The sequence below is a fragment of the Pleurodeles waltl genome, chromosome 11, assembly GCF_031143425.1.
Source record: "Pleurodeles waltl isolate 20211129_DDA chromosome 11, aPleWal1.hap1.20221129, whole genome shotgun sequence".
Taxonomy (NCBI): domain Eukaryota; kingdom Metazoa; phylum Chordata; class Amphibia; order Caudata; family Salamandridae; genus Pleurodeles; species Pleurodeles waltl.
Window position 1 is genome coordinate 173,948,110 of NC_090450.1, and position 27,426 is coordinate 173,975,535.

At 41.8% G+C, this 27,426-nt stretch overlaps 1 protein-coding gene across 1 annotated transcript in view; it reads left to right on the forward strand.

The window, feature by feature from the left end:
* The window catches only part of WWTR1 (WW domain containing transcription regulator 1), a 163,266-nt gene extending 141,082 nt beyond the window's left edge, over window positions 1-22,184 (forward strand). Inside the window, exons 4-6 of the mRNA XM_069213373.1 lie at window positions 12,715-12,848; window positions 14,925-15,037; window positions 16,472-22,184. Coding sequence (XP_069069474.1) covers window positions 12,715-12,848; window positions 14,925-15,037; window positions 16,472-16,653 — 429 coding nt within the window. The 3' untranslated portion in view covers window positions 16,654-22,184. The remainder of the gene's footprint in view (window positions 1-12,714; window positions 12,849-14,924; window positions 15,038-16,471) is intronic.
* Window positions 22,185-27,426: the final 5,242 nt, after the last annotated feature.

Sequence of the window (27,426 nt, forward strand, 5' to 3'; positions counted from 1 at the left end):
TGAAGAACAAATCCAAAGAGTTATCTGCAAGCAGGCAGAATAGTCCGCATCAGGCACGCTTCACAGGATCTCAGTCACTTTCGTGTTCAGATGGTAGGCCATGACTGAAGTCTCTTCATCACTCTGGATCGCTCTTCAGCAGTATCTGTCTGGTATACTGATCTGTGCTGGCTCTGATAGAACCAGGACTATCCTGGCGTGGTGTTTACCCAGTGGTGGGTCCGGGATGGGCCCTCCGTGACTGGTACAATGCGGGAAGAAATGCAGAAATAGTGCTACTTCCGGTTACTAGTGTGGCAGCCCTGCTCAGAAATACTGCTACTTCCGGTTACTAGTGTGGCTGCCCTGCTCAGAAATACTGCTACTTCCAGTTACTAGTGTGACAGCCCTACTGAGAAGCACTTGTATTTCCCATGACTGGTATAGCAGCCCTGCTGAGGAGTACTGATACTGCTCATTAATAGTGTGGCAGTCCTGCTATGATGTGCTGCTACTGCCCATTACTAATGTGACAACCTTGCCTTGAAGTGTTGGTAGTGCCCATTACCAGTGGGGCAGCCCTACTAAGAATATCTGGTACTGCCCATTTTTAGTGTGCCAGCCCTGCTGAGGAGTGCTGGCACTGTAGTTTATGAGTGTGTCTGTCAGTCCATATTAGAAGTAATGTTACTGTGGTATTGTCCATTACAAGCACAGTAGCCATGCCGCGAAGGGCTGGTACTGTTCCACACACAGTACAGTGGCGCTGCTGAGCTGTGGTGATACAGTCCATTAGTAACACAAAAGGATGATGGACGGAGTGCTGACAATGCAAACACTCACCCCCAGTCACAGATCTGGGTTTAATCCATCTTTCTTTTGCTCACCATGCCACCCCAGTTTGGACCCAGCCATATGCAAATCAGTCTTGACCCTGTTCCTCATGGGAACAGTCCAGCCCGAACTGCCAGGCCAGGTCCTCTCTGGACCAGAAACAAGCAGTCTGGGACCGGTTTCAGGGTATCATCCTTCATCATCCAGGCTAGCTTTGGACGGAGTGCTGACAATGCAAACACTCACCCCAGTCACAGATCTGGGTTTAATCCATCTTTCTTTTGCTCACCATGCCACCCCAGTTTGGACCCAGCCATATGCAAATCAGTCTTGACCCTGTTCCTCATGGGAACAGTCCAGCCCGAATTGCCAGGCCAGGTCCTCCCTGGACCAGAAACAAGCATCCTGGGACTGGTTTCAGGGTATCACCCTTCCTCAGCCAGGCTAGCTTGATTCCAGTGGCACAGTGAGCAAGGGACCCACGTCTGGGCATACCCTTCCCACTTAGGGCAACATTAGTAACACAACAGTCCATTCACAGTACAGCAGCCCTTGTGGGTAGTGCTGGTAAGGTAACCTCAGAAGTATGGAAGACGTGCAGCAGCACTAATCTGCAGGTGACATGATGGGCACTTCTCCCCTCTGCAGACTCGTTGCTGCCTGTCAGTCACAGGTAGCCAATCAGCTGTGCGTGACCCGGATGTGTTAACCTCGCTCATTACCCGCGCTCCCAGTGGCACCTCTGACCCCCTGCCTGTGCCCGGCACAAGGCGGGGGGGAGCGGGGTACGTGCTCCCATTTCCAGCGCTTCTTATTTCCCCTCATCCCTCCGCCCCCACGCCACAAATTCTGAAAACAAAGATCTTGGCGTTATGGAAAGAAAGCTCTGCATTTGTACTTTACTGTCCACTGACTAGATCGTGAAATACGGATATTGCCAAATTCGTGGCAGCCCTGTGATATTTCTCTTTAACAATAAAAAACATAGGCCTTGTCAGAGGACGTCCGTGCAGGCTGTCCGGCGGAAACCGCGGTGCCGGTGAATGTAAACACTCTCCCTCGCATCTTTCAGTCAGACAGAACAGATTCCACCTAGGGCATGACGAGGGAGGTGTTTGTGCCAACTGGGTTCCAGGAACGGGTCCAGAAAGTAACTAGCAACACGTAGTCCTTGGAAGAAGAAAGGCGATTTGGCGAAGATGAATTATCCAGCCCGCAAAGTCAAAGTTGCTGTGTAGAAATAAACAAGCAGCGAAGGGCCCCCCTTGAATTACATTTAGAGTGAACACTAATAGTCTTGGGCCCTGTTCAGTAGGGCTCCTTATTTTCTCTTGAAAGTGCCTGTTTTTAGTTCCGATTTGTTGCAGTGCACACACTCAAAATGTTATCATCAGTGAAGAGCAGGTTCACTTTAAGTGCGACTATCTCGAAGGGAGACTTTATCGTAGCCGCTACATGGTACCCTGGGCCTGGGCGTCTCATTGTGAGGTAGATAACACGCTTTGAGAATCGGACTCAACTTCAAAGGTTGCTGCTCCCTTATCATTTCAGTGAACTGGGTCAGGATGAAATTCTGACTTCCAGTCCAGTGGTTGTTGATGGCACGGAGCCACTGGGGAGGACAGGACGTACTACCAGACGTCATCGGAGCTGTGCTGAGGGTTTAGTCTGCTAGTGTGTAGCCTGCTGTCTTCTCTCCTATTCTCTCCCACTCTATACAATTCTCAGAGCTGTGAGGGCCAGCCTTGGTGAAAGCCCTCCATGTCCTGCTGAACAGGCAGATGGCAGGCCTTGGGAGGGTCACCCATTTGCCCTATGTGGAGTTGAAGGCAGAGCGAGAGGCATGGTGCTGCAGGGGACCCTTTATGTGGAACCTATACACTGTCAAAACTTCCTTGTGCAGACTACTGAAACCCTATTGATTAAGTAGTGAAAATGTCCCTGATGAGGTTACTGATGTGAAACCTCCACTGGACAACAAGCATCCCATGAGCTGATCTAGCATTGAGGCTTGATTGCTTTTTATCAGCAGCGGCCTTATCAAGGAATGTACCTCTAAATATTCACCCGGAAACGGAATATACATAATGAGAAGCTGACACATTACTTGATCAGTCTCTGTTGACAGTATTGTTGACCCAGAACTCTTATCAGTTCATCATAGCCTGCAGAGCCTTTTCATCTCTAGTTGCATACGTCTTCAAAAAGTGGGGTTTCAGCTTAGGAAACGTATCTGTTGCGTTGCTATAGAAATGTGTTCACAGAACTGAACTGGATTCATGTAGCAAATAAATTACTCATTTTTTTATCTGGATGAGATTTGCATAAACATAGCTTGTTGGATATTTAAGGTGTCCAAATAAAATTACTTCTTAGACTTGTAATTTTAAATCTGAATTCATCTTCAAGAGATTTAAATGTTATTATTATATAAATATATATATATATATATATATATATATATATATTGAATGCTCCCAATACGTGTTTATTATAAGTAGACCTGTCATATTCACCTGAAACATGCATTCCTAACCATACAGTACCCAAACCACGATTAAAGGCAGCTAGTGCAGTCTTGCGAAGGCATGAACAGGCTGAGGGTGCAGCAAGGTCACTGGTTTGTTTCAAAGAACATCAGCTGTTCCTTGGGGGGATAGAATCAAAGGCAAACCAAGACTTCGATAGAGCACATGTGCGGACAGTTGGCGCTACAGCTGGGAATGAACAGAGGGCCAAGGAGCTGAATGAAGACCACAAAAACTGACAGTCATGAAAGTAAAAGTGTCCAACTCCCTTCTTATACCGACCAATGCTGAAAGAATAGTTTAGAGACACCCTCTAGATGTACCAATGAGCAGCTAGGCCCTTACAGCAGTACAAGGACAACAGCTAGATGTCGATTATGCCTCCACCAACAGCTATAGTGTTCTGCAAACTATTTCAGGCCTCTTTTGTGTGTAAAATAGTTTTCTTTTGTGACAAGTTTGGAAACTATCAAAACAAGGTTGGCAAGATGAATTAGAGAACATATTTCGAACATTCTTCAATGAACTGGTCACAGGGCAGAGCAGTGCTTATTCGAAATAATAATATTGCTAATAACAGTTATTAGAGTAGAAGCCAAAGCTTTTCTTTGGAACTCTCCAATTAAATTCCTGAATACACGGGTTGCCAAATGTCACAGCTGACTAGTCTTGATTTCACCTCGTGCATCTATCGACCAGAACCCTTCTCTTCCTGTCTCTTTATCTCATTCTTGGAGATTCCTTTAGCGTAGGGTCAGAGCGACCAGCTCAGCAGCTGGGATCCAGGTTCGAGCTGCGGCGTCGGCCCAACATCCGGTGATTCGGGGCAAGTTACTGAATCTTCCCATGTCTATGGAAAGTGCCTGGATACCCTCACGGGTGTTAAGTCACACTATATAAATCTACACATAAAGGGCCAGATGTAGCAAACAGTTTGCACGTCGCAAACAGCGAATCTCACTGTTTGCCACGTGCAAACTACACTTTGCAATGCACAAAACCCCTTTCACAATTCGGTAACCTGGTTACCGAATCGCAAAACGGGTTTGCGAGTTGCAATTATGAAGGGGAGTCCCCTTCCTAATTGCGCGTCACAGTGCAATGCCAGATTACTTTGTTACCGCGAACGCAGTCGCAAAGCAATCACAGTTTGTACCCATTTGAAATGGGTGGTAACCCATTCGCAAAAGGGAAGGGGTCCCTCCCTATGGGAACCCTTCCCCTTTGTGAAAATGAAACGAAAACGTTTCAATTTTTAGTTTTGTAATGCATCTCGTTTTCCTTTAAGGAAACTGGGCTGCATTACAACAAAAAAAACTGCTTTATTTATTTAAAAGCAGTCACAGACATGGTGGTTTGCTGTCTCCAGCAGGCCACCATCCCTGTGAGTGCCGCGAGTCTCAAGGTGGTCGCAAATTGCGACCCACCTCATTAATATTAATGAGGTGGGCCTTTGCGACCCCCTTGCGAGTCGCAGATGGTGTCAGGGACACCATTCTACATTCCAATTTGAGACTCGCAATTTGCAAGTTGCAAATTGGAATATACCTATATCTGGCCCTTAATTCCTAACTTTCTTCCTTTGTTACTGACTTCCTAACAGTTTCACCCTTTTGTTGCAGGGACTGTTTAGGTGGTGTTCGCACTAGAGCAAACGCTTACGTCTTGTGCTCCAAATGTTGCAATTGCTAACCTTGATATGAACAAGTCGGGAAAGTTCATGAAAACAGAAATTCGTGCATAAATGGACACCAAAATTGGGCTTTATGGAAACCATGCTCTCTCTGGTCTGTTGGTCTTAAGACAGTCAGGGGTACCTGAAACAAATATGTGGGGTGTACTTTGATTCATCTCAGGTTTCTCACGTCCTTTGGTTCTACTGAATTCCAAATTTGGTAACTAAGTAACATGTTTTTGTTAATTTGACTCTCAAACAGTAGCGAGGGAGAGAAATCAAAGCTTACTCTCAAAGGGTTATATGAAGTTTGGAACTCATATACAGTATGAAAAACTAATGTCTAAAAGTAAAGTCAGTATCCAGTTAAATCTGTATCCTATCGAAAAGGTATAGATTTTTATGTGTATGAAACCTGTGTTAAATTGAACATGCGCAAAGGTACTCGTTCCATCTGTGGCTGAGCTATGACCCCAAACAGTTTAATGGCACTTACCTGATAGGGCCGTATGTCTCAAATAACATTAGTGTCCAACAACATTGTAATTCTGAGGGTGAAGATTGGTTGCTCTTGGCTTTCTTTACAAGATGTTGGGACTCCTCATTTGTTTTACCATTGTCTTTTGGTATAAGGGAGTAATGTGTGAGAGGTAATGCTACAAAGGTACAACGTGTGTTGTTTTAGTTCGTTAATGGTCTTCAAGTGCTAGTAGGTATAACTTAGCGGTTCTGAGCCAGGTCACCATAGTCTCCAAAAATGTATAAACAATGTAAAATCCACCTAAAAAGATGTGTAGTGAATGTTCCACAAAACTTCAACCACTCCTAATTAAGAGTATGTCTAGTGCGGTGCAACTCAAGCGTATCATAACAAAAATTGACTAAACACATCTAACAGCACTGAAAAAGGACATTTTGGAAATGATCAATTCTTCCTTGGCATCAAATCGTCATATTAGAACATCTTTCTGCACTGGAGAACTCTTTACTGATGCAATTAATGTTAAATAATCACAAAACTTGTAGCTGTGGTTTGAAACTTTCTTACTAGAGGTTTGTTTTTGTTGATTGCAAGCAACCGATTAGATGTTTAATGTTTATGTGGCGCCAACTGCAAATTGCGTCACCCCTGGCGCCGCAGGACTAGAGACAGAGCGAAAGAATACAAATGTAAACTGAGCGACAAGATGATCGGGTCTGAATGGTCTCCCAGAGCTGGAAACTGACTGTGTAATCAGGGTTGTGAAATCCATGTTTTGTGATGGTATAAACATTACTGTGAGCCTACATCAATATTTAGGAATCATGGTGCCTTCTTTCTACTGAGGAAGAGTTCACCAAATGCTTCCCTCTGTAGCCTCAAGCGTTCTGTTCACTTTACTTGAAAAACATTTGTCCAGTGTAGCCAGCATCTGAACAAGGCCACGTTGGTTATATTCAGATTGAGGCTGGATGTATTTTGGGTTAGTTTGAGAATGGGTACGGTTACTGTGAGGCCAAAGGGGATACTGAAGATGTTCCCTTTGGGCTGGTTCCTGGGGGCGCTGCCTTCAGGGCTGCTGGGGCTGTAAATCAGTTTATCCATATGTTCCTAGACTTGGACCTAGAATAACTTGTAGGTTTTTATATTTTAGTTTGAGATTAAATGCCTCTTAAACTTTCCCATCTGCTTGACCTTCTCAGATACTTCTTCCACAAGTATTCTATTACTCTCCTCTTCTCTGTACTGTTGTAATTTGCGTCTGATTAGATTAATATTTCATTTGAAGTTGACATTACACCAAAATGGCTTCAGGCCTTGGTTGCTCAGTCGGCCAAAATATTGACCTGGTGGTAGCAAAGACAAGTGCAAATTGGATTAAGGGAATTTTAAAAAGTAATGCTTGAATCCTTTATTGCGTTTAGAATTTAAGATTTGTACGGGGCTGTTAGTCAGATTAAATGCAATTTCGATATCGACCAAATATCTGCAATCAACAAGGAATTTGCAACAAGAAAAATGTTGCAGGGACTGTAGATTTTGCAAAGCATGGTTGCAGACTTTTACAGTATAATAGTGAATACAGACTGCAGCAAATGTTAATGAGATTAACTTGCATTCATAAAAGCAATTCAAAGGCATCATGACCCAACAAAAACGTTCACAGTACAATTCAATACAAAAACCGTTTCATGCTACGGGGAGCAGGGATCACAGTTAATAAATGGTTAACAACTCATGACAAAGGAACCCAGAACTCCCCAAAATATTCCTTTACAAAGCTGGGCAAAGCTGATGCAGGTGGGAGGTCCCGGATGAGGTAGAGCACACAGGTGAAGTATTGAATGGCAGATATAGCACATATTGCGTTTGTCATTTGGTACGCCTTTCTCATATAGCTCTACATAACAGCAAGTTCCTCTTGGATAACCACCATAGTCAAACATTTTCAGTTTTGTTACATCGTATCCTTGACACCCTATGAACTTCTTTTTTTAAATAAAATATACTTCAAAAACTGTTAACAACTTTTGAGGTGCATCAAGGAGAATTAAGAGAATACACACCACGTGTGTACACCACAGTGCTTAATATGAGAAATGCAGACCTGCCAACTTTGAAAAACTTTTCACCATGTGATAGGAAGAAAAGGGCCCTTGGAGGGGGCGTGGTGAATGGTCATGGAGAGGAGGTGGTGCTTTGTGCTGAGCACCGCCCAAGAGACACTTACAACCATCTTTTCCTACCCAAAACGAACGTTTTCAGGGTTCCGCTGATATCACGGTGAGGTGGCAAAACCTGTGATGGCATCAGGTGTGCAGGACCTCTACACCGGAGGTGGAAACCTGTTGTGTGCATACATTTTCCAACTCGCATTGTGTTCCACTGTGTGATATTGGCTCTTCACCAAGTGACCCTCTGAAGGGATATGATATAGTGCAACACCATCATTAAGTGAGGTCAAAATTGGGCTTTACCGATCTATTCTGGAATATAAGAGCATCAAATTGCCTGAAACAGTCGTTTCTGCGTTTAAGAGAGGTCTGTCCACTTTGTAAAAAAAAAAAAAATGTTGGTGTTCTAAAATGTTTACTACCTCTAGGGACATCTTGAGCAGTGCTCAAAGAAAACAACCTTCCCTTTTCTGGTATTAGACCTTTATTTGTATTCAAATGTACAGCAAGGAACTACTCTGACTAGATTCGTGCTGCACATAGGCTTGATATTTTTGATACACACTGTTCGTGTTGAACGGTTGGAAATGTTTTGTACTGGGAAGAGTTGATGCATGTGGGCTCAAAAATATAAAATAACGAAGTGTTGAATTAAAAAATACCAACCGAAACCAGCGGCCACCAATTGGCATGTTCTCTTAGCTGTTCAGCACGGTCCGAAAGTCCTGATGCGAGTAACTGCACCCAGTAGTAACCCATTTGTAACTGGTTAAGTGGAATATTTTGTATGGAACTGGTGTCTAACATCCAGTCTTATAGCACAGGGAGGGGTTGGAATACATTTCGTTGACAAAGAAAAGGTTGTTCAGCAACAGGTCGTTAGGGTTGCTTAGTAAATGTAGCCAGGACGTTTCCTGTCCCTCTTGCAAAACATAGGGAGCAGCTCAAGCAAATTATGTCTTGCATCAGAACGTCTGACTTAAATGCGTCATCGACAATCGTGACGAGATTCCCAGAAGTCAAACTCCTTGCTACTGCCACCAATAGGTGTCCATCTGACTGGCATGTATGCATTCTCGGCCACCGTGATTGATCTGTTCATATATTTCTAAGCAAACTAAAAGACTTTGAAATGTTATGTTGCCGCCTGCATTTTTCAAATTGATTTGATAATGCAAACCGCGTCCATGCAGACTGTTAGTGGCACTGTGCACACCGGATACATGTTGCGTGTTTCCGCTTTGGTTAGATTTCCCCCCAGTGAATTCTTTCGATTTCTTCCTAATTCTGTCTCTTTATCGAACCGATAGTGTATATTTTGGGGGCTTTTCCCTGTTAAGGTAGCATTTACTTCATAATTAGACTGTAGTGACATCTGGCGGCAGAAATGGATAATTGCAGATTCCAAGGAGTACTGTTCAACAGAGCACATGTATTTATTTATGTATTTAATGAATCAAAGGAAATTGCTAGGCAGCTGATATGAACCGAATCAAGGATGTAGGCGACACAACATTTCTGGAGGTGGGTGTGGACAAAGGGTTACGACAGCCCACAGGAGAGTCGAACCAGGTGTCTGTCTTGGCTGTATGTGCTAAAGCGCGCGCTGTGTCATCAAAAGATGTAAATCAGGAAAAAGATTTCTTTAAAAAAATATGATAAAAAATTAAAATAAAACAACGTATGTTTTCAACCTTTTTTAGTGTTTCAAGCCGATATGATTATATATGATCACTGAATTGAGTCACGTTTATTGAAGTAATATTTCGTTAAACATGAAACATTCAAGAATAGCCGCATGCCTTGGCAACGTTCCCACAAGTTACCGAAATGTTTAATTTCTTTATTTGACATGTTATACAGTGTATATTGTTATTAAATATGAAGCGTGGTATGAGCCATATGCAAGTGAGTGTTTTGTAGAGTGCCGATCCTGTACGTTTTTGCTCTCAAACTGGATAATTAAGGAAAATGATACATAATGCAATAGGTCGATGAGCCATTAGTCGCAAAATATGGTTAAGTGGGTAAGCCAGGTTTTGAGTATAGGTCTGCATGCAGTGCAGTTCAGAGACTGCATGATTGCATCCGTATCTCTTCTGTTTAACACTAAAGGTCAAATCGTTGTGTTCAGTTATTCAGTCATTGTTCTGTAATTAGTGCTAGTCTATGGAGTTCAATAAATACACTTATCGTATCTTAAATCAAACTGACAGTATGCCCAAAGGCTCTCTTCGACATTATGGAGGGCACGAAGGGGCTGGACTGCGAGGTAATATGGCAGGCCGGCAGGCAATGGCTCTTCATTGGGCCAGACAAACCACCTTCTCTTGCAGGGACCTAATGCAGTGGGGAGTTCTTGCTGTGGCTGTTGATGGTAAGAGGACGTGGCCTCGGGCCACCGCAGTTAAAAGGTGTGGCGAGGTAGGGCTCGGATTCTCCGTCTTGTGGTCCTCTCTGTGTCCAACACATCCAGCTGCCGTGGGCAGCAACCATAGCCACTGGAAGTCTCTGCAGGCTAGGCGTTCTTCTATTCACCACCGGATATTCCTTAAGTCAAGTGGAGTTGATGAGGCATAGATTTGTCATGTTACTTTACTTCTCACGGTGTTATTTTTCAAGTGTCATATTTTCTGTTTTAATTCAGTTTCATATTGTGTATAAGTGCTATGTTCTAAGTTTGACTTTTGTCGTAGTGGGACCTAGTGAATTCATGGTTGGCAGGAACACTTCAGGTCCCCTGGGCATCTCACATGGATTAAGACACAGGTTACACCAGTGTCACATGGACCTCAAAGAGTGTGCTTGCAACAATTGATAAAGAAGCTGCAACTTTGCGGAGGGTGGGATGGTTGCTATTGCGGCTCTTACCAGCTTTCCCACGCATATGCATTTGCGCTGAGGGAAAGTGGCCCTTTGGGATGGTTGGAGAATGCGGTCTGCTCCAGGTGACCAAGACATGGCTCGGTTGCTCAGGCTAGCCCTCTGGTGGGTGGTAGATTTATGCTTCCCTGTGTCTGGCACTATACTGTACACATTTTGTGTGTTCATTTATATTTATTTTTATTTACCATGTCAAGATTGCAGAACCAAATCTTGTAGCGGTAAATCGAAAAAAAAAAACAATTGAAACATGTGGAGAAGTACATTGGGAAAGAACAGACACAGCAGCAAACTGCAGTTGCAGGGGTGGCCATAAAATGTAAAATAAAACAGAAAATCATTTTTTTAAGACCGCAATGGGGAGTGGGGGAGAAATTCTTAACAGATAAGGTAATGCGGGTTCAAGCAATAGGGAGTGAGGAGGGGTGCAACAGATGTGCTTGAAACTGGGCCAGTGGGCTGAGAATAAATTTAAAAAAGAAAGAAACATTAAGGGTTATGGAGAATAAAGGGTGAGCTGGCTGTGGAGGGATGAGGCAGCAGCAGGTAGCATGGAGGATGGTTGTCTGAGTTAGGTAAAAAGAGGCACATGAGGGAAAGAGCTAAGAAAACACACACTTTCATGTGGTGCTAAAAGAAAAAAGTTATTCCCTGAATTTGAGCAGTGAAGGGATACAGATCATCCAGTCGAAAGGATGGTAAAGTGGAGGGACAAGCACAAGAAGAGGAAGCAAAGCCATCAAATAAGAAGTAAGACAAAGAGTTACAAGACAGCCAGCCCTTGTTAGGCAGTGGCATTGCTCCAAGTTCATTGTAAGTCTGTGGTATGGCCCATAAGTGGTCATTTGACAATACAGCTAAAAGCTGTTATTAGGTAAGACATAAAAGGTAGTTAGTTACTTGGTGTTAGCCATGGAAGGATATACATCATACATTCAAAAGGATGGTAAAGAAGCTGTACTCCATGGGGAGGTACGAACAGAAGAAGAGAATGGAAAGCCATCAAGTAAGCTGCAGGCAAATGACTGACAAAAAGCAACCAATGATAAGCAGTGAATTGGCACCAAGCACCGCTAACTATTTTATGTCTACAGTAGGTCATTGACTACAGACATCTAAAAGCTGGATGTTGGTGGGACCTAAACAGCACAAAGGATGTCAAATTACACACATGGTTTATAGTAAAGATATACATGCATGTAACTGTTGGAATGAAGCAATGTCATGCTGTTTTAATGGGTTCTGACATAGAATGTAGTTTTTTTATTACTTACTAGCAGGATCATTTACTCTGCATAGAGACAGCTAGCACCCCAAAGGGATCCTGTGATGTATCTTCAGAATACAGAAGCACACGGTGACACCAGTACCAACAAGAAGCTTCTGTGAATGAAGAGTTCCTTACAAAAGTCACCGACCTGCAGATAATGCGTTTGAGTCCTAGCTAGTTCAGCATCAACGTTCATCCTTCTGAGGTTGATAAATTGAGTACTTTTAAATAGGGTAATATAACATCTGCTAATCAAAGTGCTTAAAAACAGCATAACAGCCGAATTATGCTGTACATAGCTTGTGTATGGAATAAAGATGCACAAGTGGTGTTCAGACAGTCTTTCTGCATTGATTTTGTACTGCTGGTAACTGTAGTGGTTGTGAAACGCTGGGTGAGTGACACTTGATCTACGGTGTTAGCAGGATTCGCTTGCCCTTTCTTGGAGATTATTTCTACATCTTTTTGATGTAGGGCAGACTTTGCTGAAATGCAAATATGTTGTTTGCCCAGAATGAACATGTTTCTATCACACGTATGTATTAATTTAAATTATATACCGAGGTGCTTTCTGTCCCACAACGAGAGAAAAGGTGGTAGTCAATTATTGAAGTTGTTTTGCTGCACATTCAGTGAAAGGACCGTGACCACGTGCCTGTTTAACTGGGGTGTGTGGGACATTTTAGTTTTGCAGTTTGCTGTACATTATTCGCCATCTAGTGGTTGGGTCCGGAATCGTCTGTTTTTATTTGGGTGCTTTGGGAGACAGTTCCTACTCCAGGCACTTTCTCACACATGTGCCACCTCAGAATATGATTTTTTTTATGCTGGTTGCAGGGGAAGTGTGTGAATAACCTTGCCTTTTGCTTTGCTATATTTGCTTCTTTTAGGAAGCAGCCTTGTGTCGACAACTTCCCATGGAGTCTGAGAACATGGCCCCAGTGCAGACAGCTGTGAATACACCTGCCCTGCCACAGGATTTGAGAACAATATCAAACAACGGATCAGACCCTTTCCTGAACAGGTAATGTTAACTTGCAGTTTCATCTCTTTTATATGTTGTGCTGCAGAAAGGCAGTAATAGAGAAACACACTGAATCGGATACCATTTTTTAATTGTTATTTTATTTTTCGTCCAAAATCCTACTTTTCATCCGTAGTCCATGACTATGCAAGTCTAAACCCTTTCTCTTTTTATGCATATGTGTATGACTCTTTTACCCTTGAGCATGAAAAAGCGCTATGAGTGGCCATAAAGGGGTGATGGGGAAGAGGGTGTCCGTTTTTTGGCTCCCACGATTAAGCCAACATGAGTTCTAGTAGCTCCTAAGTACCACCATGCATGTTGCTCCGCTGCCTTGTGGCTAGGTTTGCGCTATGGAAATACCACATACATACATACCTGCATGAGGGGAGATACTACAATGCAGCATAAAACACTGTGTTTCACGTCATACGTTGCCGCTAACACTTTGTGCAGATACGGGGCCATGCTGTTCACTGGCTTGCCTTTGAAACATACGGCTACACTTTCAGTCGCAGCCCTTTGTCCGGGCTCTTTAATGTGTGTCTTCCCACACATTCCTAAAAAAGGAAACACGGAGCATGTGTGTGGTGGAGCTAGGCCCGCCATGCATGCACATTTTCTACTTTTGATCGTGCTTCAGTGGACTGCAGGGCTTCGATGTGTGGAACTCCAGTCAGTTAAGGAGACAGCTAGACAAAACTTCTAGTACGGCTGTGCCGTATAGCCCTTCGAGGCCAGCTGCCGCTGCTCTGTTGCTCTGAATGGGCCTCAGCTTTAAGTGGGCTGGTTCCATCCGGGTCTCAGACCCGTAGCAATTAAAAATGGACATTGATACGGGTGCGTATTGTCCTTAACCCCACTAGTAAAAACACAAACTGATTTCTGAGCAGTGAGTGTAATAAATGTTAAAGTAATCCAAGTAAGCAGTTTAGTTCCTGTTTATATTTCGCATGTTACTTAATCTTGCATTCCCTAAGAGTGTTAACTATTTCCAGGACATTGTTGTTTTTGTATTTTTTTGCATGTAACATATTACACTTGTATAGCGCTTTATCTTAAACAGCTAATGATCAGTGACAAAGCCAGTGTTCCTGGCTGGTTTTAGGTGTCTGGCAGTAGTTTTGTTGTATATCTGGATGCAATAACTGAAAACTAATAGAGACACTAAAATACTGCTTGTGTGGCACACTATGGAAATCAAAGAAATGTAGTTTATGTTTAAGCCACACTCCTAATTATATAGGCCACACCCCATTTTGAGCTCCTCCCAACACACTCTTTTTGCATCCCACTTTAAGCCCTGCAATGCCCTATGCTAACTAGTAATCTTTCACACCAATTAGTTAGTCACTTCATTTTAACTATAATCACTGTTGTCCCTAGGTTCTCTAGTTTGCGTGCTGACTGTCTGCGGTGAATTGTGTACTTTTACTGAAATCCAAATTCACGATTGTAGATCTGCAGTTACCAATTCCCCCAGTCGGTTAGTTGCTCAGTGTAAGGCATGACTTCACCCTCTAACTCACTTGTTTCAAAAAAGTTTAGTGGGGTTTTGTGTTTTACGAGTGGTTCCTCTAACTTCTCCTGCTACCTGGTGGCACGGATTGGTGTGCCTTTCTTCCCCCCAACTCACAGATTTATTGAATGGGATTATATCTGTCTTCCTCCACTTCAGGACATTCTGCCTCTTGATTCCTATTAAGTTGCTGGAAGTGTTTCCACCGATGCCTTTAGCTCTTTGTATGTTGTGACACTAATATTGAAGTATAGCAGTGTTGATGGTCTGATGCGGCACCTATCACTTACAATCCTGGTTTGCTTGCGAGCTCTTGTTTGTGTTGGGGGTTTATTGATAAATATAAAATTTTCAGTAGTTCTTGTAAACCTTCTCTTATGCCTTATTTGTGAGGATAATTATGATAAAACTGGAGGTCGTGTTGTTTAAAATGCAGATGTTTTTCTGGAAAAGCCAACGTACACAATTAGCAGTGTTACAAAACTGCACTTGTCTAATCTTTGTTGCTCCCTTTTGATGCTTGGGTGATCTGATGTGAGAATTCATTTGTTTTGCAGTGGCCCATACCATTCGCGGGAGCAGAGCACAGACAGCGGCCTGGGATTAGGATGCTACAGCATACCCACCACCCCAGAAGATTTCCTCAGCAACGTGGATGAAATGGACACAGGTACTGATGTGACTGGTACTCTAGTTTTATGCTTTTATCCCTGTTGCACATTGCTGTGCTGTTGGCATCCCCATGGATAGGGTTGGTTTGTCTCAGTTGCACTTATTTAGGTCTGGCTTGAGAGCAGATGTGTATACTAGTACCAAATCTTTAATAAACATATATAGAGTGGACTTTCGCCCTGACCAGAGCATTGTTTCTGTCTCACCACATGCTATTTGCGATTTGGTGTATCATTCAATCTCTTGTTAATTGCTTACATTGGAATCCATGAAGGACCATATTACATTCCAAAAGTACATAGACTCATCACACGTTACTTTCTTTATGCAATTTATCATGTACAAAAAGTAGTCCAATTTTGTATTTTCACTGCAGCATTATTTGTAAAAATGTTTTAATAAACACTCGCATTTGGCTTTCTGGAGCTCTTCATGCACACTGGTAAACAAACTCTGACTACGCCGATAGATCTAGCCTTAGTATGCCAACACAGGCGTGCACACACTTTGCTTACATTCTTTTCCACAAAGGCAGAGCTATTGACTATGCCAATTCTTGATTCCAAATTTGAAGCCAAACTTCTTTTGCTGCATGAGGGTGTCCGCTGAGCCCCTGATCATAAGTAGATACTGGCTTCAGATGGGACTCCATGCGCACCATATTCCTCTTTAAGCTATCTCAACCACAGATGCATGGGCTGCATAAACATTTAGGCCCTGGAACTAATTTTCCGATGAGTAATTGATTTTCTGCAGAGTCCCAGGACTGACAGAATAACAACCTGATGAGTTTGAGAATTTTACCATTGGAAAGAAAATACTGCAAGGCACCAGAGTAGAAATTAAATACAAATGCTAGGAATAGCATGATCTTAGACCAGAAGAGCATGAAGTAAGGCAGAAACCATGGATACAGAGAGGAAAGTTATCAGGAGACATGTGGAGGATGTTAAAGGGCAAGATGTGGATGGGTAAAAGATCTTAGTTAGTGAAACAAAGAGAGCAGAGGAGTGAATGAGCGCAGAATAGAGAGTTTGTGTCAGGCACAGATATGGAAGCGAGTCAGAAAGCCATAAAATGAGTGAGTCAGTGGGCCATAGATGTCCTCTCACCGCCGCATAAGTTTGTGGTGATCCCATGATTTGCTTCTTGCCCGTACGTCATTCAGTTTGGTGAGGTAGTCTTGGGTGGCGACAGTGATGAAATAACAAGACAGACCTTGCCATTGTACCAGTCATCTCTTTTTTCAGGTTTTGTCTCTAAGGAAGGTATTGTATGAGCAAGTATAAGAATGATTCTCCATCTCTACTTCATCTGGTTCAAACGGTCCCATTCTCCTTGAGTCCTCATTGGGGGTATTGGCCTTCCAAGACACAAAATCGATCCTGTGGCCTGCAGAATTACTAACATTTTTATATTTTTTGTTTTCTAGGTGAAAACCTTGGCCAACCAGTCCTGAACCTAAACCCCCAAAGCCGCTTCCCTGATTTCCTCGATTCTCTTCCTGGAACAAACGTCGATCTCGGGACACTGGAGTCGGAAGACCTGATCCCAATTCTGACAGATGTGGAGTCGGTGCTGAACAAGACCGAGCCATTTCTCACCTGGCTGTAACCAATGCGGTCTGCGTCCATCCCCAGAACATAACATTTCCTTCTCCAGCGTGGAACCGAGTGTGATCATGAAAAAGAAACCTACAACAACCAACTTGCTTGCTTCTGACTCGTAACATAATATTATTTAATTGCAGTTTTGCAGTTTAGGATTGATTATGGCGCAAGAGTGTAAAGCAAACGATAACACCATCTATAATATTTTCATGGGGATATTTGGAGAACAGCGCCCACGTGCTTGAAACTAGCTTCCCTGGTAGTTCACGGAGACCTAGCGCCACTCTTTCCTTTTATATGCCTAAAGTTGTGGGTTTCCATGCGCTTTCCAAACTCCTGATGGGCCTCATGGCAGCTTTAGTCCATGCAAGGCAGGAGGCTATAATGGTTGAACAAGCATGAAATCAAACACACACAAGTGCAGTTCAATAATTGTATTTATGACAATTGTACCAAATGCTTTTATATTCTTTTTTTTTTTTTTACTTATTTAACTCGAGCTTTATTCATCATTGTATTCCTAGGTTGTACTGCAATAGGGAGTAAGGCGTAGTTTTAAATCAAATGCAACAAGATTGTTAATTATGTGTTTGCACAGGCACAAGCAGTACTATTGTAGTTTATTGTTCAGTATATTACTGTATGGCTTCTGGGAAATTAATACTTCCAATTTTAATGTAGGGGTATGTTTGATAACACTTACACACTACAATATTGTAAAATAGACCAGATTGGTACTAACTACCATCATTTTTATAAGCAATGTGATTGTTTTGTAATGTTTTTTATGCATCTTTATTGTTGTTTGTTGAATTTTATTAAGCACTACTAAGTTTTGTAACTCCAATGAACTCATCGAATGCCGACACTTATGCTAGGCAGCTGTATTTTGACATGTTAAGAAATGAAGTGTGGGATCTCCTACAAAATGAAAATACGGTGTGCAGTGAATTGTCATGATTTTTGTTGGTGTGATGTTATACCTGACCGCAAAGTCAGGACTGTGCAGATCAATTGAAAAATCTGATCTTGAGTCCCCACAGCATCAGACCATAACCAGAACGATTGTTCAAACCACAAAAAAGTGGTTCTTTGAGCCGCGGGGCTTGTCTTTTAAAATATGCTAATTTTGGCGCTTGCTACAGTTCCTAGTAGGCGCACTCTATGCTGCCATGTGTACTCATAGCTGTATTATGTCCTGTGAAGAGGTAGCTTGGACTGAGGAAGCATCAAGGACACAGAGTGCGTAGTTCTCTGATATGCAGATGAAGTCCTGATACTATTAAGTATTTTAAAGGGGTATTTATAATCAAAGTTATTAAGCTTTTAAATTAATAAAAACATCATTTAAAAAAAAAAAATGTCAAAGGCATTATGAATGCATGTCTTTGAGCTTTGTCTGGGTTGTTCACCACAAACAAAGACTGCATGGAGCAGTGTGTATTGGTAAAGCACAGTCACTCAGATTCTACTTTGCGCTCTGAGCCCCCTCACCGCAAACCCTTGTACTGTTTTTTGGGGGGAAGTGGGAAGTCATTTGGAGGGTCTGTGTTGAACTTGCACGGAAGTAGGATATGTGGAGCTTTAGAAATGGACAGTGTATGAGGTGTTATTATCAAGGACAGATGTGGCACAACTATGAGGATGGTGGAACTGAGAGTCTAGCACATTGAGGCAGCCAGCAGGCTATGCCTAACACAGGTAGATTGACCTGCAGGCTGGGCTGTAGTTGAGATTTGAAGCATCTAACTCCTCTTGGAGGTTAAAAACAAGTGTACTTTTGCATGGATGAAAATATTCTCTTTCTTTTTTCAAAGTTGGGTATTTTCAATTTATATGCCTTTTTGTAAGTTTATTCATTAAAGGAACTATTTTTGACTTGAATTCTCCCCCTAGAATGAATAGCAGTGACCAGGCCTGCTGTGACTGTGCTAGTGGCACAGAGTGGTTGGATCAAATTAATGGAGTAACTGGAGCGCCAGCAGGGCAAAACATTGCTTGCCCATTACTCCTAGTTTGTTTTTTTGCTTTGAGCGTTGACTTTATTTTCTGAGGAATTCGGGGTTGTTCTTCATTCATCTGGAACTCTAGCCAAAAGGGGCTTTACAGTATCAGTGGTGTGTCTATCTTCCCTCTCTCGTATTCGCTTTCCTCTGCTGCACTTTCCTGTTAGTATTATTTCATGCTGTTTTTTTCTAAGTGTTTAACTTAACTGCTAGGTCTACCTCAAATGTGTTGTGGAGGGGATAGCCTTTTTTGGGAAGTATGTGGTTTTAATATGGCAAACATAAGCATACCTCCCTAACTGTACCAAAGTATGGCTGGATGGTTTCCATTCTTGATGGCCTTGTCAAGATATGTGGTTTCTTGGGCTGAGGGTACAGTGACCTCTCCAAGGTCAAATGGTCACACGAGTCTCAGGCTACCAATAAAGTTGAATAAGAATAATTCTCTTTATTGATACCAGATCAAGTATTGTAAACAAGCAACTGGGAGGACGATAAGATATTATAAGTTACAAACCTAGCAGAGGCCTGATTTGGGGCCGTAAACTCAGTTTTAAACTGATGGAATATGCCTAAAAGTTAAAAGGTTTTTCTGTTTTACTTTGATTCAATTGTGTATGTCACAGTAAGGGCGATGATGGTTGTACACTGGTTTGGGAAAGTACACAGTTATGCAAGGGGGCTCTCAAAGGAGGATGTTTTCCACTGAGACACATTTTAGGTGGTAATACGACGTACATTTTTTCTCCACAGAAAAATTGGCCAGAGGAAAGGGACTGATTTGCATCTTTCAATGTTTGATGGAAGGGTGCAATGGGAGCTTAAATATTTCTGAATTAAACATGCTGACACCTTAGTTTGTGCTCAGTTAGTCTCTATCTCTCACTATCGTTATCATTAATATCTTTCTCACACATTTTGTCCCTGTTTTTACAGATATACCTATCTAATCCATCTCCCTATGTCTTTATTCTGCACATCTCTTCCCGTACATATATCTACCTGCACATTTCCCCAATGTCTACCTCTTTCTCCACGTCTATTTTCCCATTTATAGCTACATCAATCTTTATCTGTCAGTTTATCTCTCTTTATACTTCTCTCTCCCTGCACCTTTTTTCTAGATCTAGTTCTCACCCATCTCTCTCCGAGCGTCTATCTCACTTTCAATATCTATTGTTACATATGTCTCTGCACCTCTCTCCCCATTACATCTACCTTCCTATTCGTCTGTAACGTTCTTAACAATTTACACTCTCTTCTTGTCTAAATCACTGCATTTATGCTTTTGCAACACAATTGCTTACGACGTTGTACCCATTTCCCCACCTTAAACATTTGTCTGGGCATTTGTAACCATACTTACTGGAAAAGTTGGACAGGGTAATGGTGTTGTGGTTTTTCAAGAACATTGATTGACTTTGTTACTTTTATTATCTTGTGCGTACTGTTGGAGGGAGGATCTGGCAGTATATGTATTGATCATGCCTTCACTCTTCAAAAAACTTTTTTTTAATTGTATGAAGGCCAGAATCTTGAATGACCCCTGAGCTGTAAAAGAGCAAACAAGTGATTTCTTTCCACTAGGACAAGGTTAGCAAGTTAGGATGGTGTGTGATGTTGCACAAGGCAAGTTTTGTTAAAGGTCAGTGTGAACCATGGTTGGCAATAAAAAGTTCTTTATTAAGTTTTGTTGGTAAACTGAGGACGGTTTTTCTGAGTGGGCGGGGCATTTCGAATGAGTTGGACCCCAGGTAAAGCTGAAGGACATGAACAGTTCATGCTGTTGTGAAAAGAAAATAACTAAAATGGAAGTTATTCTTATTGAGGCTGTCAGTCCCCCATTGAAACTATTGGCCACAGTCAAGAGATATTTCTGACCTATCACATGTGCCACACAACGCACCATGTTCACCTTTGCTGGACACCCAGAAGGTGTTCACCCTTGTCTTGAATTTCCAACATGCCTCTTATCAGCGTCACATGACATATCTAGGAATTCCTATTGGTACATCTTTGCAATGTGATCAACTAACAGTGTCTGGCTTCCCCAGTAAGGTTCCTCGGTGACACATTTGGTGGAGACCACAATGAAGGAAAGCCATCTTTCATCAGTCCACAAACTTAGCAATGTCTTAGTAATGGTTACTACACAATCAGAACATGGTATTTTATGTAAAATTACATATCCAAGTACAGATTAGGAACAGACTAGTGCTTCAAAATTTGAGTGATGGCTACATCTTTGATATATGTTCTTAGGTCCTTTTTGCCGCTATGGTTTTTAGAGCAGCAGGGTTACTTTGGAGGTTTAGCATGTCTTTCGGGTGGAGCTGGTTTGCAACTCTAAGTAATTCCTTTACTTAGATTTTAACTTTCTCTTTTGAGCTCTTAGGGTCTGAGCTAGACAAATGTGCTGCTGCACCCCAATTTGTACCACTATAAATTCGGTGCCATATCCTATGTGCATGGAAAATGGCATATTTAGCAACAAGAATTAATAATGTTCGAAATGAAGCACCTAGACAAAAAACGTGACTGGTCGCAAGTTGTGTTGGTTTGGCCAAAAAGATGCAGCAAATGGCGTAATGGCACTACAAACAAAAATGATTGCAGCATCCATTAACTCAATTTAGCAGTCCATTATTTCCTGCTTTTCTTGGGGATTTCATTGACTAGAGACTTTTACGGCCTCTTGTGCCATTTCTGAAGGTTGCATCCTTGTGCATAGTTTTTTGTCGTTTTGTATAGCGCAACGTGTCCCCAGGGCATTATAGCGCTTTATTCCTTTGCACTTGTCTCCAAATGGAGCCCGTGAAATATCTTTGATAAAGAAGAGACATGATACAGGACGAAACAGCAATATCTCAATCGATAATACACTACAGGTCTTATTTTTCAAAAGGATGCTCCATAGACATATGAAGGGAACTATATCCTCTTCGAAATAAAATCAAAGACATCATGACATATGAGTAGCTTTTACAAAATGTTGTTCACTTGTCACATATGCAGGAAATATTTCACTGTATTATTTATGGATGTGAAATAAAATTTTTTTAATGAATTTACGCAATACGCTAAGTCGAAAATACATATGCTAGTGGACCACGCTCCTGTCTGCCACTGCAGGTTCATATATGCAATGTGGGTGATATTAAGCATGTTGAAACTGATCTCTGGAGCTAGGGTGACGTACAATGCAACTTGTTGTCTGAAAAGACTACTAGAATGTAACGTTTTGAGGTGCAATTATGAAAACTCATTTTAAAAGAAATTTGCATTCATTTTAAACACGGGGTGGGAAAATGTGATAAAAGTGTGTTTTCAAATGTATTACAGCATTATTGTGCTTGTACTTTAACTTTTGTAACTTTTATTTTGTTACATGGCATACGCGTGTTTTTAATTTAGTTTATTTTGCATCACGAATGTTTGCAATAAATCAGATCCAACTACTGTAAACACAGTTGGGACTGGTTTTTGTTGTCTGACCTTGTACAAGAAAAATAAATATACGGAATTGGAACCTCTCTCTTGGTCTTTATTTGCATCTCCTAATTTTAATAGTTTTGTTAATTATTTATAATGCATCATTACCTTCTTTCCAACCACTCGCGATTATGGGTAGAAAGAATACTTGAAAATCTGAAACTAAAAAACGTTTATTTTAAATATCTGCAGGTAATAGTTGAATCTAATTACTTAAAAAATGGACAGGGGTTATACTACTACATCAACAGGTGCTCACTGTTTATCCGTTTTTAAGAGTTTGATTTCTGTCCTCATGTGCATTGACATAGCCACTATGTGTGCATCTTAAAACAGAGGCGGGTTCTTTTGTTTGGTGGGTGGCCTACCGGACCACTACGTCAAATGAGGTATTTGCCCTTCCCTCCCCTGTTGTGGGAAAACTCGACCTATTAAGAGATTTCCCGTCTTCACGAGAGATATATTTGAGCCTTCAGCACATCCACTGGTGTGAATGCACCGAAGGTTTTTAGGAATGCCTAGCATGTTCTACGTTGTTGTTGCCCGCTCATAGGGGAATCAGTAGTATGAGTATGCTCAAAGACAGCACAAAATATCAGGCACAACAAGAAGCAAGAACTAGCATCAGGTTTACAGCTCAGCCACAAGAACCGCATCTTTGCTTTCCAGGATCCATAAAGAAATAACTTGGAAGAACGTCATATGTGTGATCGTATAATAGGTGAAATACTTAATGAGCGGAGAGTGTCCCTCACAATGAGTGGGAGAACCTCGATGACTCAGGAATTACTATATAGAAAACGTGCACAGTTGTTGGAAGGTTGGGAAGCTACTTAGGAACAGACCAATCTACCAGTCTATCACATGGTGGAGCAAGGGAAAGCTGATGACCTTGTGGGTATCCAGCCATTCATCACCACCAGCGACTGTGATACAGGCACTTAAAAGATGAGATTCCTTGAGCATTTACAACATCTGGGAAAGAGCTCTGTATGAATAGTCTGGAATGAAGAGCAGTGATGTTGACTTCATTTGAACCCAGGGTGACCGAAAAGATATTTTTTGTTTTAAACATGCACTTGTGTCTTTCAGCAGTTGTTTTGGAGCACAGCTGTTAAATTGATGTTGCAGCAGTAATAACCGTCCGTTAACTAGAACTATTGCTGACACATGTACCTCTCTCTAGGTTTAATAACAATACACATGTTCTAAGTCTTATGATGTCAACTGATTTCCATGTTAACAAGATCTATAGTCTGCCAGTATTCATTCTAAGAATACACATGCCAACAGAAGGAACTCTGTATTCCTCAAATGCCAAATAGCTTTGAATATATTGAAAGGGCAAGAATATCAGGCCCACAAGGCTAGTGCTAATCCATCTTCCTCTTGCCTGACCTATACCTTATTGGAGAGTCAAGTGTTTGTAAGGTCTTTAAAGCTCTTCGACCTTTCAATGAGTAGAAAGGTTCAGTTGGAGGTGCTTCATAAGATTAACTGGTCTGTTGGGCCAAGACCTTGTTTCATTAAGACTGTTTTGACGTGGAAATGTAATAAGATCACTGGAAATCTGGACAGACATCTGGAAATTGTTTATGAGAACAATGGCTTGGAGTGCTGCCAAGGTACAGAGCATTAGGTTCTTTAAGACATGTTGATGGTATGAGTCTCCCTGAAAGAAAACAGTGCAGTGCCTTTGATTAATTCTGTGAGATCATTGATAGTGAGTAACTTAAAGGAGAGCACTCTTGTTTGTTGGCTGGAGCAAGGAGTCGTGAGTGAAGGATCTGATGTAGTAGTACAATGTGGGATTTAAACCCGCAGTTCCTGTTAAACATGTTAGTTTTGTAGAAGTTAGCTTCCATTGTGTTGCAATGCTGTTTTGAGTGTATGATGCCAAAAGAGGTACATTCTGACGTCTTGAATGCAGCAATGAATAGAGGACTTTGGTAATTGGTTTTATTGCCTTTAAGTCTTTACAGAACCACCTTACTTTGTTTCAACCTATCATCATTGGATTGTTGGGCATGGAATCCAAAAGTCATGACCGAAGAATATTAAGGTTGAGTTCCTTCACTAGTGTGATGAAGATCTTGTTTTCGAGGAGATTGGTGTGGAAAGAGTGATGGGAAGGTTGAGCTGATAGCTGATGGTGTGGTGGTCCCTCCAGGTGATGAGGTATTTTCCTGTAATGTTAAAGGATCCTGGGGAGGCTAAGATCGCAATGTGGGAGAAAATGACTGAGTACATGGGGCTCTAGAAACAGTGATGAGGGTTCAGGCTTTCCGAGTTAAATGGTGGGGAAATCTGATTTCTGCCAATCATTTTTGTTGAATCAGGTGAGGTTAAATGGAATGCCTAAATTTCAAGGGTGATGTCAGGGATATATTCAGTGAAGGACTTGGAGAAGGCTTGATTGTACCAAGGAGAACTGAGGGTCAGCATTAACAATGAAGGCAGGACAGAAGAAAGTATGCATTAGTTGAGTAAAGATTCACACTCTGCCACTGAGGAGCCTTACCAGCTATATGAAGATATGTAATTCATTAAAATACCCTGGTGGGATGGTCTGTTTGAGCTCTGGGGCAGCCCCTTCATCTATCTTGTTTTCTCTTATGAATGTCATGGAAGTTCACTCTGTTCTTGTTGATTGATTTGACATTGCGTTTGCAAGCCAGATGATGTGAAAGGACAGACACAACAGTGGTTAGTAGTAATTTGGTTGCAGGTGAACGAGGCTAGTATGAACGGATAAAATAATGTCACTGTTGGACTCGGAAAGCCGGGTAAAGGATTTAACATTGCTAGGATGAGTGAGGGAAGAAAGATACTGGTGGGTAGTTGAGGACAATGGGGGCTTGGTGGGGGATAAAAGGCAATGGATGTGGATTGAGTGTGGAGGAAAAGGCGAGATGGGGCTAAAGGTCTCCTGATTTATAGCATTACAAAACAGGTGTCCCTGAGTTTAACTGACCCATTCTTTGATCATACCAATTAATCAAAGCCTTTTGCTTTACAGCCATCAGGAGTGGTATCTGCTATGATCCTCTTACATGTAGTGACTTCCCACACTTGAAAAAGGATCACATCTTCCATCTGGCTAGAAGCCTTGATAAATATACCCTTTTAAACAGGAATACTTCGAAGATGGCTGCTCTGGCACTACACCTTAAGGCTATTACTTTGGGTTGTTCAGGCTAATGTATGGTAATTTTTTTTTTTTTAATGGTTTATTAGTTGTTTAGAATTCATTCTAAACAACTAATAAACCATTAAAAAAACCGTTCCATAAAATTAGTTGTTCAGGCAATTGTTATTCAGGCAAAATCATTGTTTAGACAGTAGTTGTTCAGTACTTTGTTGTAAAGACTTTTTAGTTGTTTAGCAGTAGTGGTTTAGGCTATCGTTGTTTAGGACCTAGTTGTTCTATCACATATTCGTCAGAGTAATCTTGTCCCAGTGTCGAAGTCTGCATACCAAGCCAGGGTCACTGTGACTAACCCTTGGCAGTGCTTCAGTGGCCAATTTCCATGTTGGTGTCCCAGTGTCAGTATCAATGCGTATGTGAAGGCACTGAAAGTTTATTTAGCGTCCACCGTATTTCAGGCGGATGCCCAGTAAACTTTTTATATTATTCAACAACTCCCAAAGCGGTAGCTTGTTTTGAAACACAAGTCATTTTTCTCCTCGGGTGTGGGTCATTTGTAATTTTTTTCTTTTCTTTACCAGCAGGGTTTCCATGCCAGTTCCGAACTGAAAAAAAAAATAGAACAACTGTCCCCTAAATAGGGTGGATGGTCTCCACATTGATGGCTGTTGTAAGGTTTCTGCTGGCAGAGCCAGTGGAGGCACCTCCGTCTGAAACATCTTGGTGTGTCTGACTCTAAGTAGAGCAGCCAGACCGTAAGTCTGGATGACAGGGTACTCCACCATATGTGGTAGAGTACCTTGTCTGACGAACTCTAAATCAGTCCCTTAGTTGGTGATAACATTTCACCATATTAGCTTTCCTTAGCAAGATCTTTAGGTCTCTCATAGTTGGTTCAGTTGTTTAGTGAACCAGTTGCTATTACCTCTCACTGCTACACGTTTTGTTAGTGTCACTGGTAAGCGGCTCTTGAAGCCAGTTATTCAGACCCTCAATTAAAGTTGTCAAATTGACAACAGCTGAAGCTTCTAGCTACATGTCACTAATATGGTGTTGACCAATAGTTTCCATGTTACTGCTCCACTTAAGAAACTGTTCATTTTGTTTTTTTAAATCCGACCATTTTATTCTTTACATTTTTTCTACCCCTCTGGTTTGTGCTGCTCTATCGGTGAATTCAATGAAGGGTTGCAGTTAAACTTGATTGATTGAGGATCATTTTCAATCTCAATCATTAATTCATTTATCCACAATTATTTCAAAGGCTTCCATAATAATCAGCATATAGGAATACCATGGTGGCCCTTTTGTTTGTTTATGATTATTGAAGGTAAGAAGACATAAAGATTGTAGGGCATTTACAGTCAGTGTGCCCTCCCAAGGCTACTCCTGCAAGGTGCAAAGAAGGTCTTATGGGCACCCCAGGCAACACCCGCTGGGCATGGTCAGTCACTGCAGTCCCGTGGAGGTTGACCTCTGCACCCCCTTTGATGTGGATGTTGGATGCTGCCTGCACTGTGAAAGACAGAGCAACACTTCAAGCAACTACTCAGTCGGTCACTAATGTGCTGGTCCCAGGGAAGCATTATATGAATTAGGATGCACTGTTAAGAGTGCACTCTGGCGCAAACAGGAACACTGCACCACAAGTATTACATGGCCAATGGCTATCTAAAAAAGTGGATCAAGGATGACAACTGTGTTATGTATGATAAGTTGGAAAAAAGGTGTGAAAAACATTTTGTTAGAGACTCACTTAAAAAAAGGGAGAGTTAACAAGTAAAACTTGCATGTCAATAATACATTAATTACAGTGACTCTTGTACCACTGTGATACGGTAATCTTCGTAGTTCACCACGCAAGAACTGCTTCAATGATCATTTCAAAATTAAGAAAGTATTCAAGGGTTAAGGAAGTATTAACATGAGCTAAGCTTTGGAAAGCAATCTCTTGACAAGCCAGCAATGCCTGCTGCATGTTGAAGAAGGCGGGCCTAACATGGGTCAGATGATTACTGCCTGCCCCTCCCTTCAGTGTGGCATGGTATTTAGAGTCTTTCTTTTGTCATGAGGCCCTTTAAGACCCTGAAGACCCCGGTCTGTAATGAAAGTGGTATGCCTACTAATAACG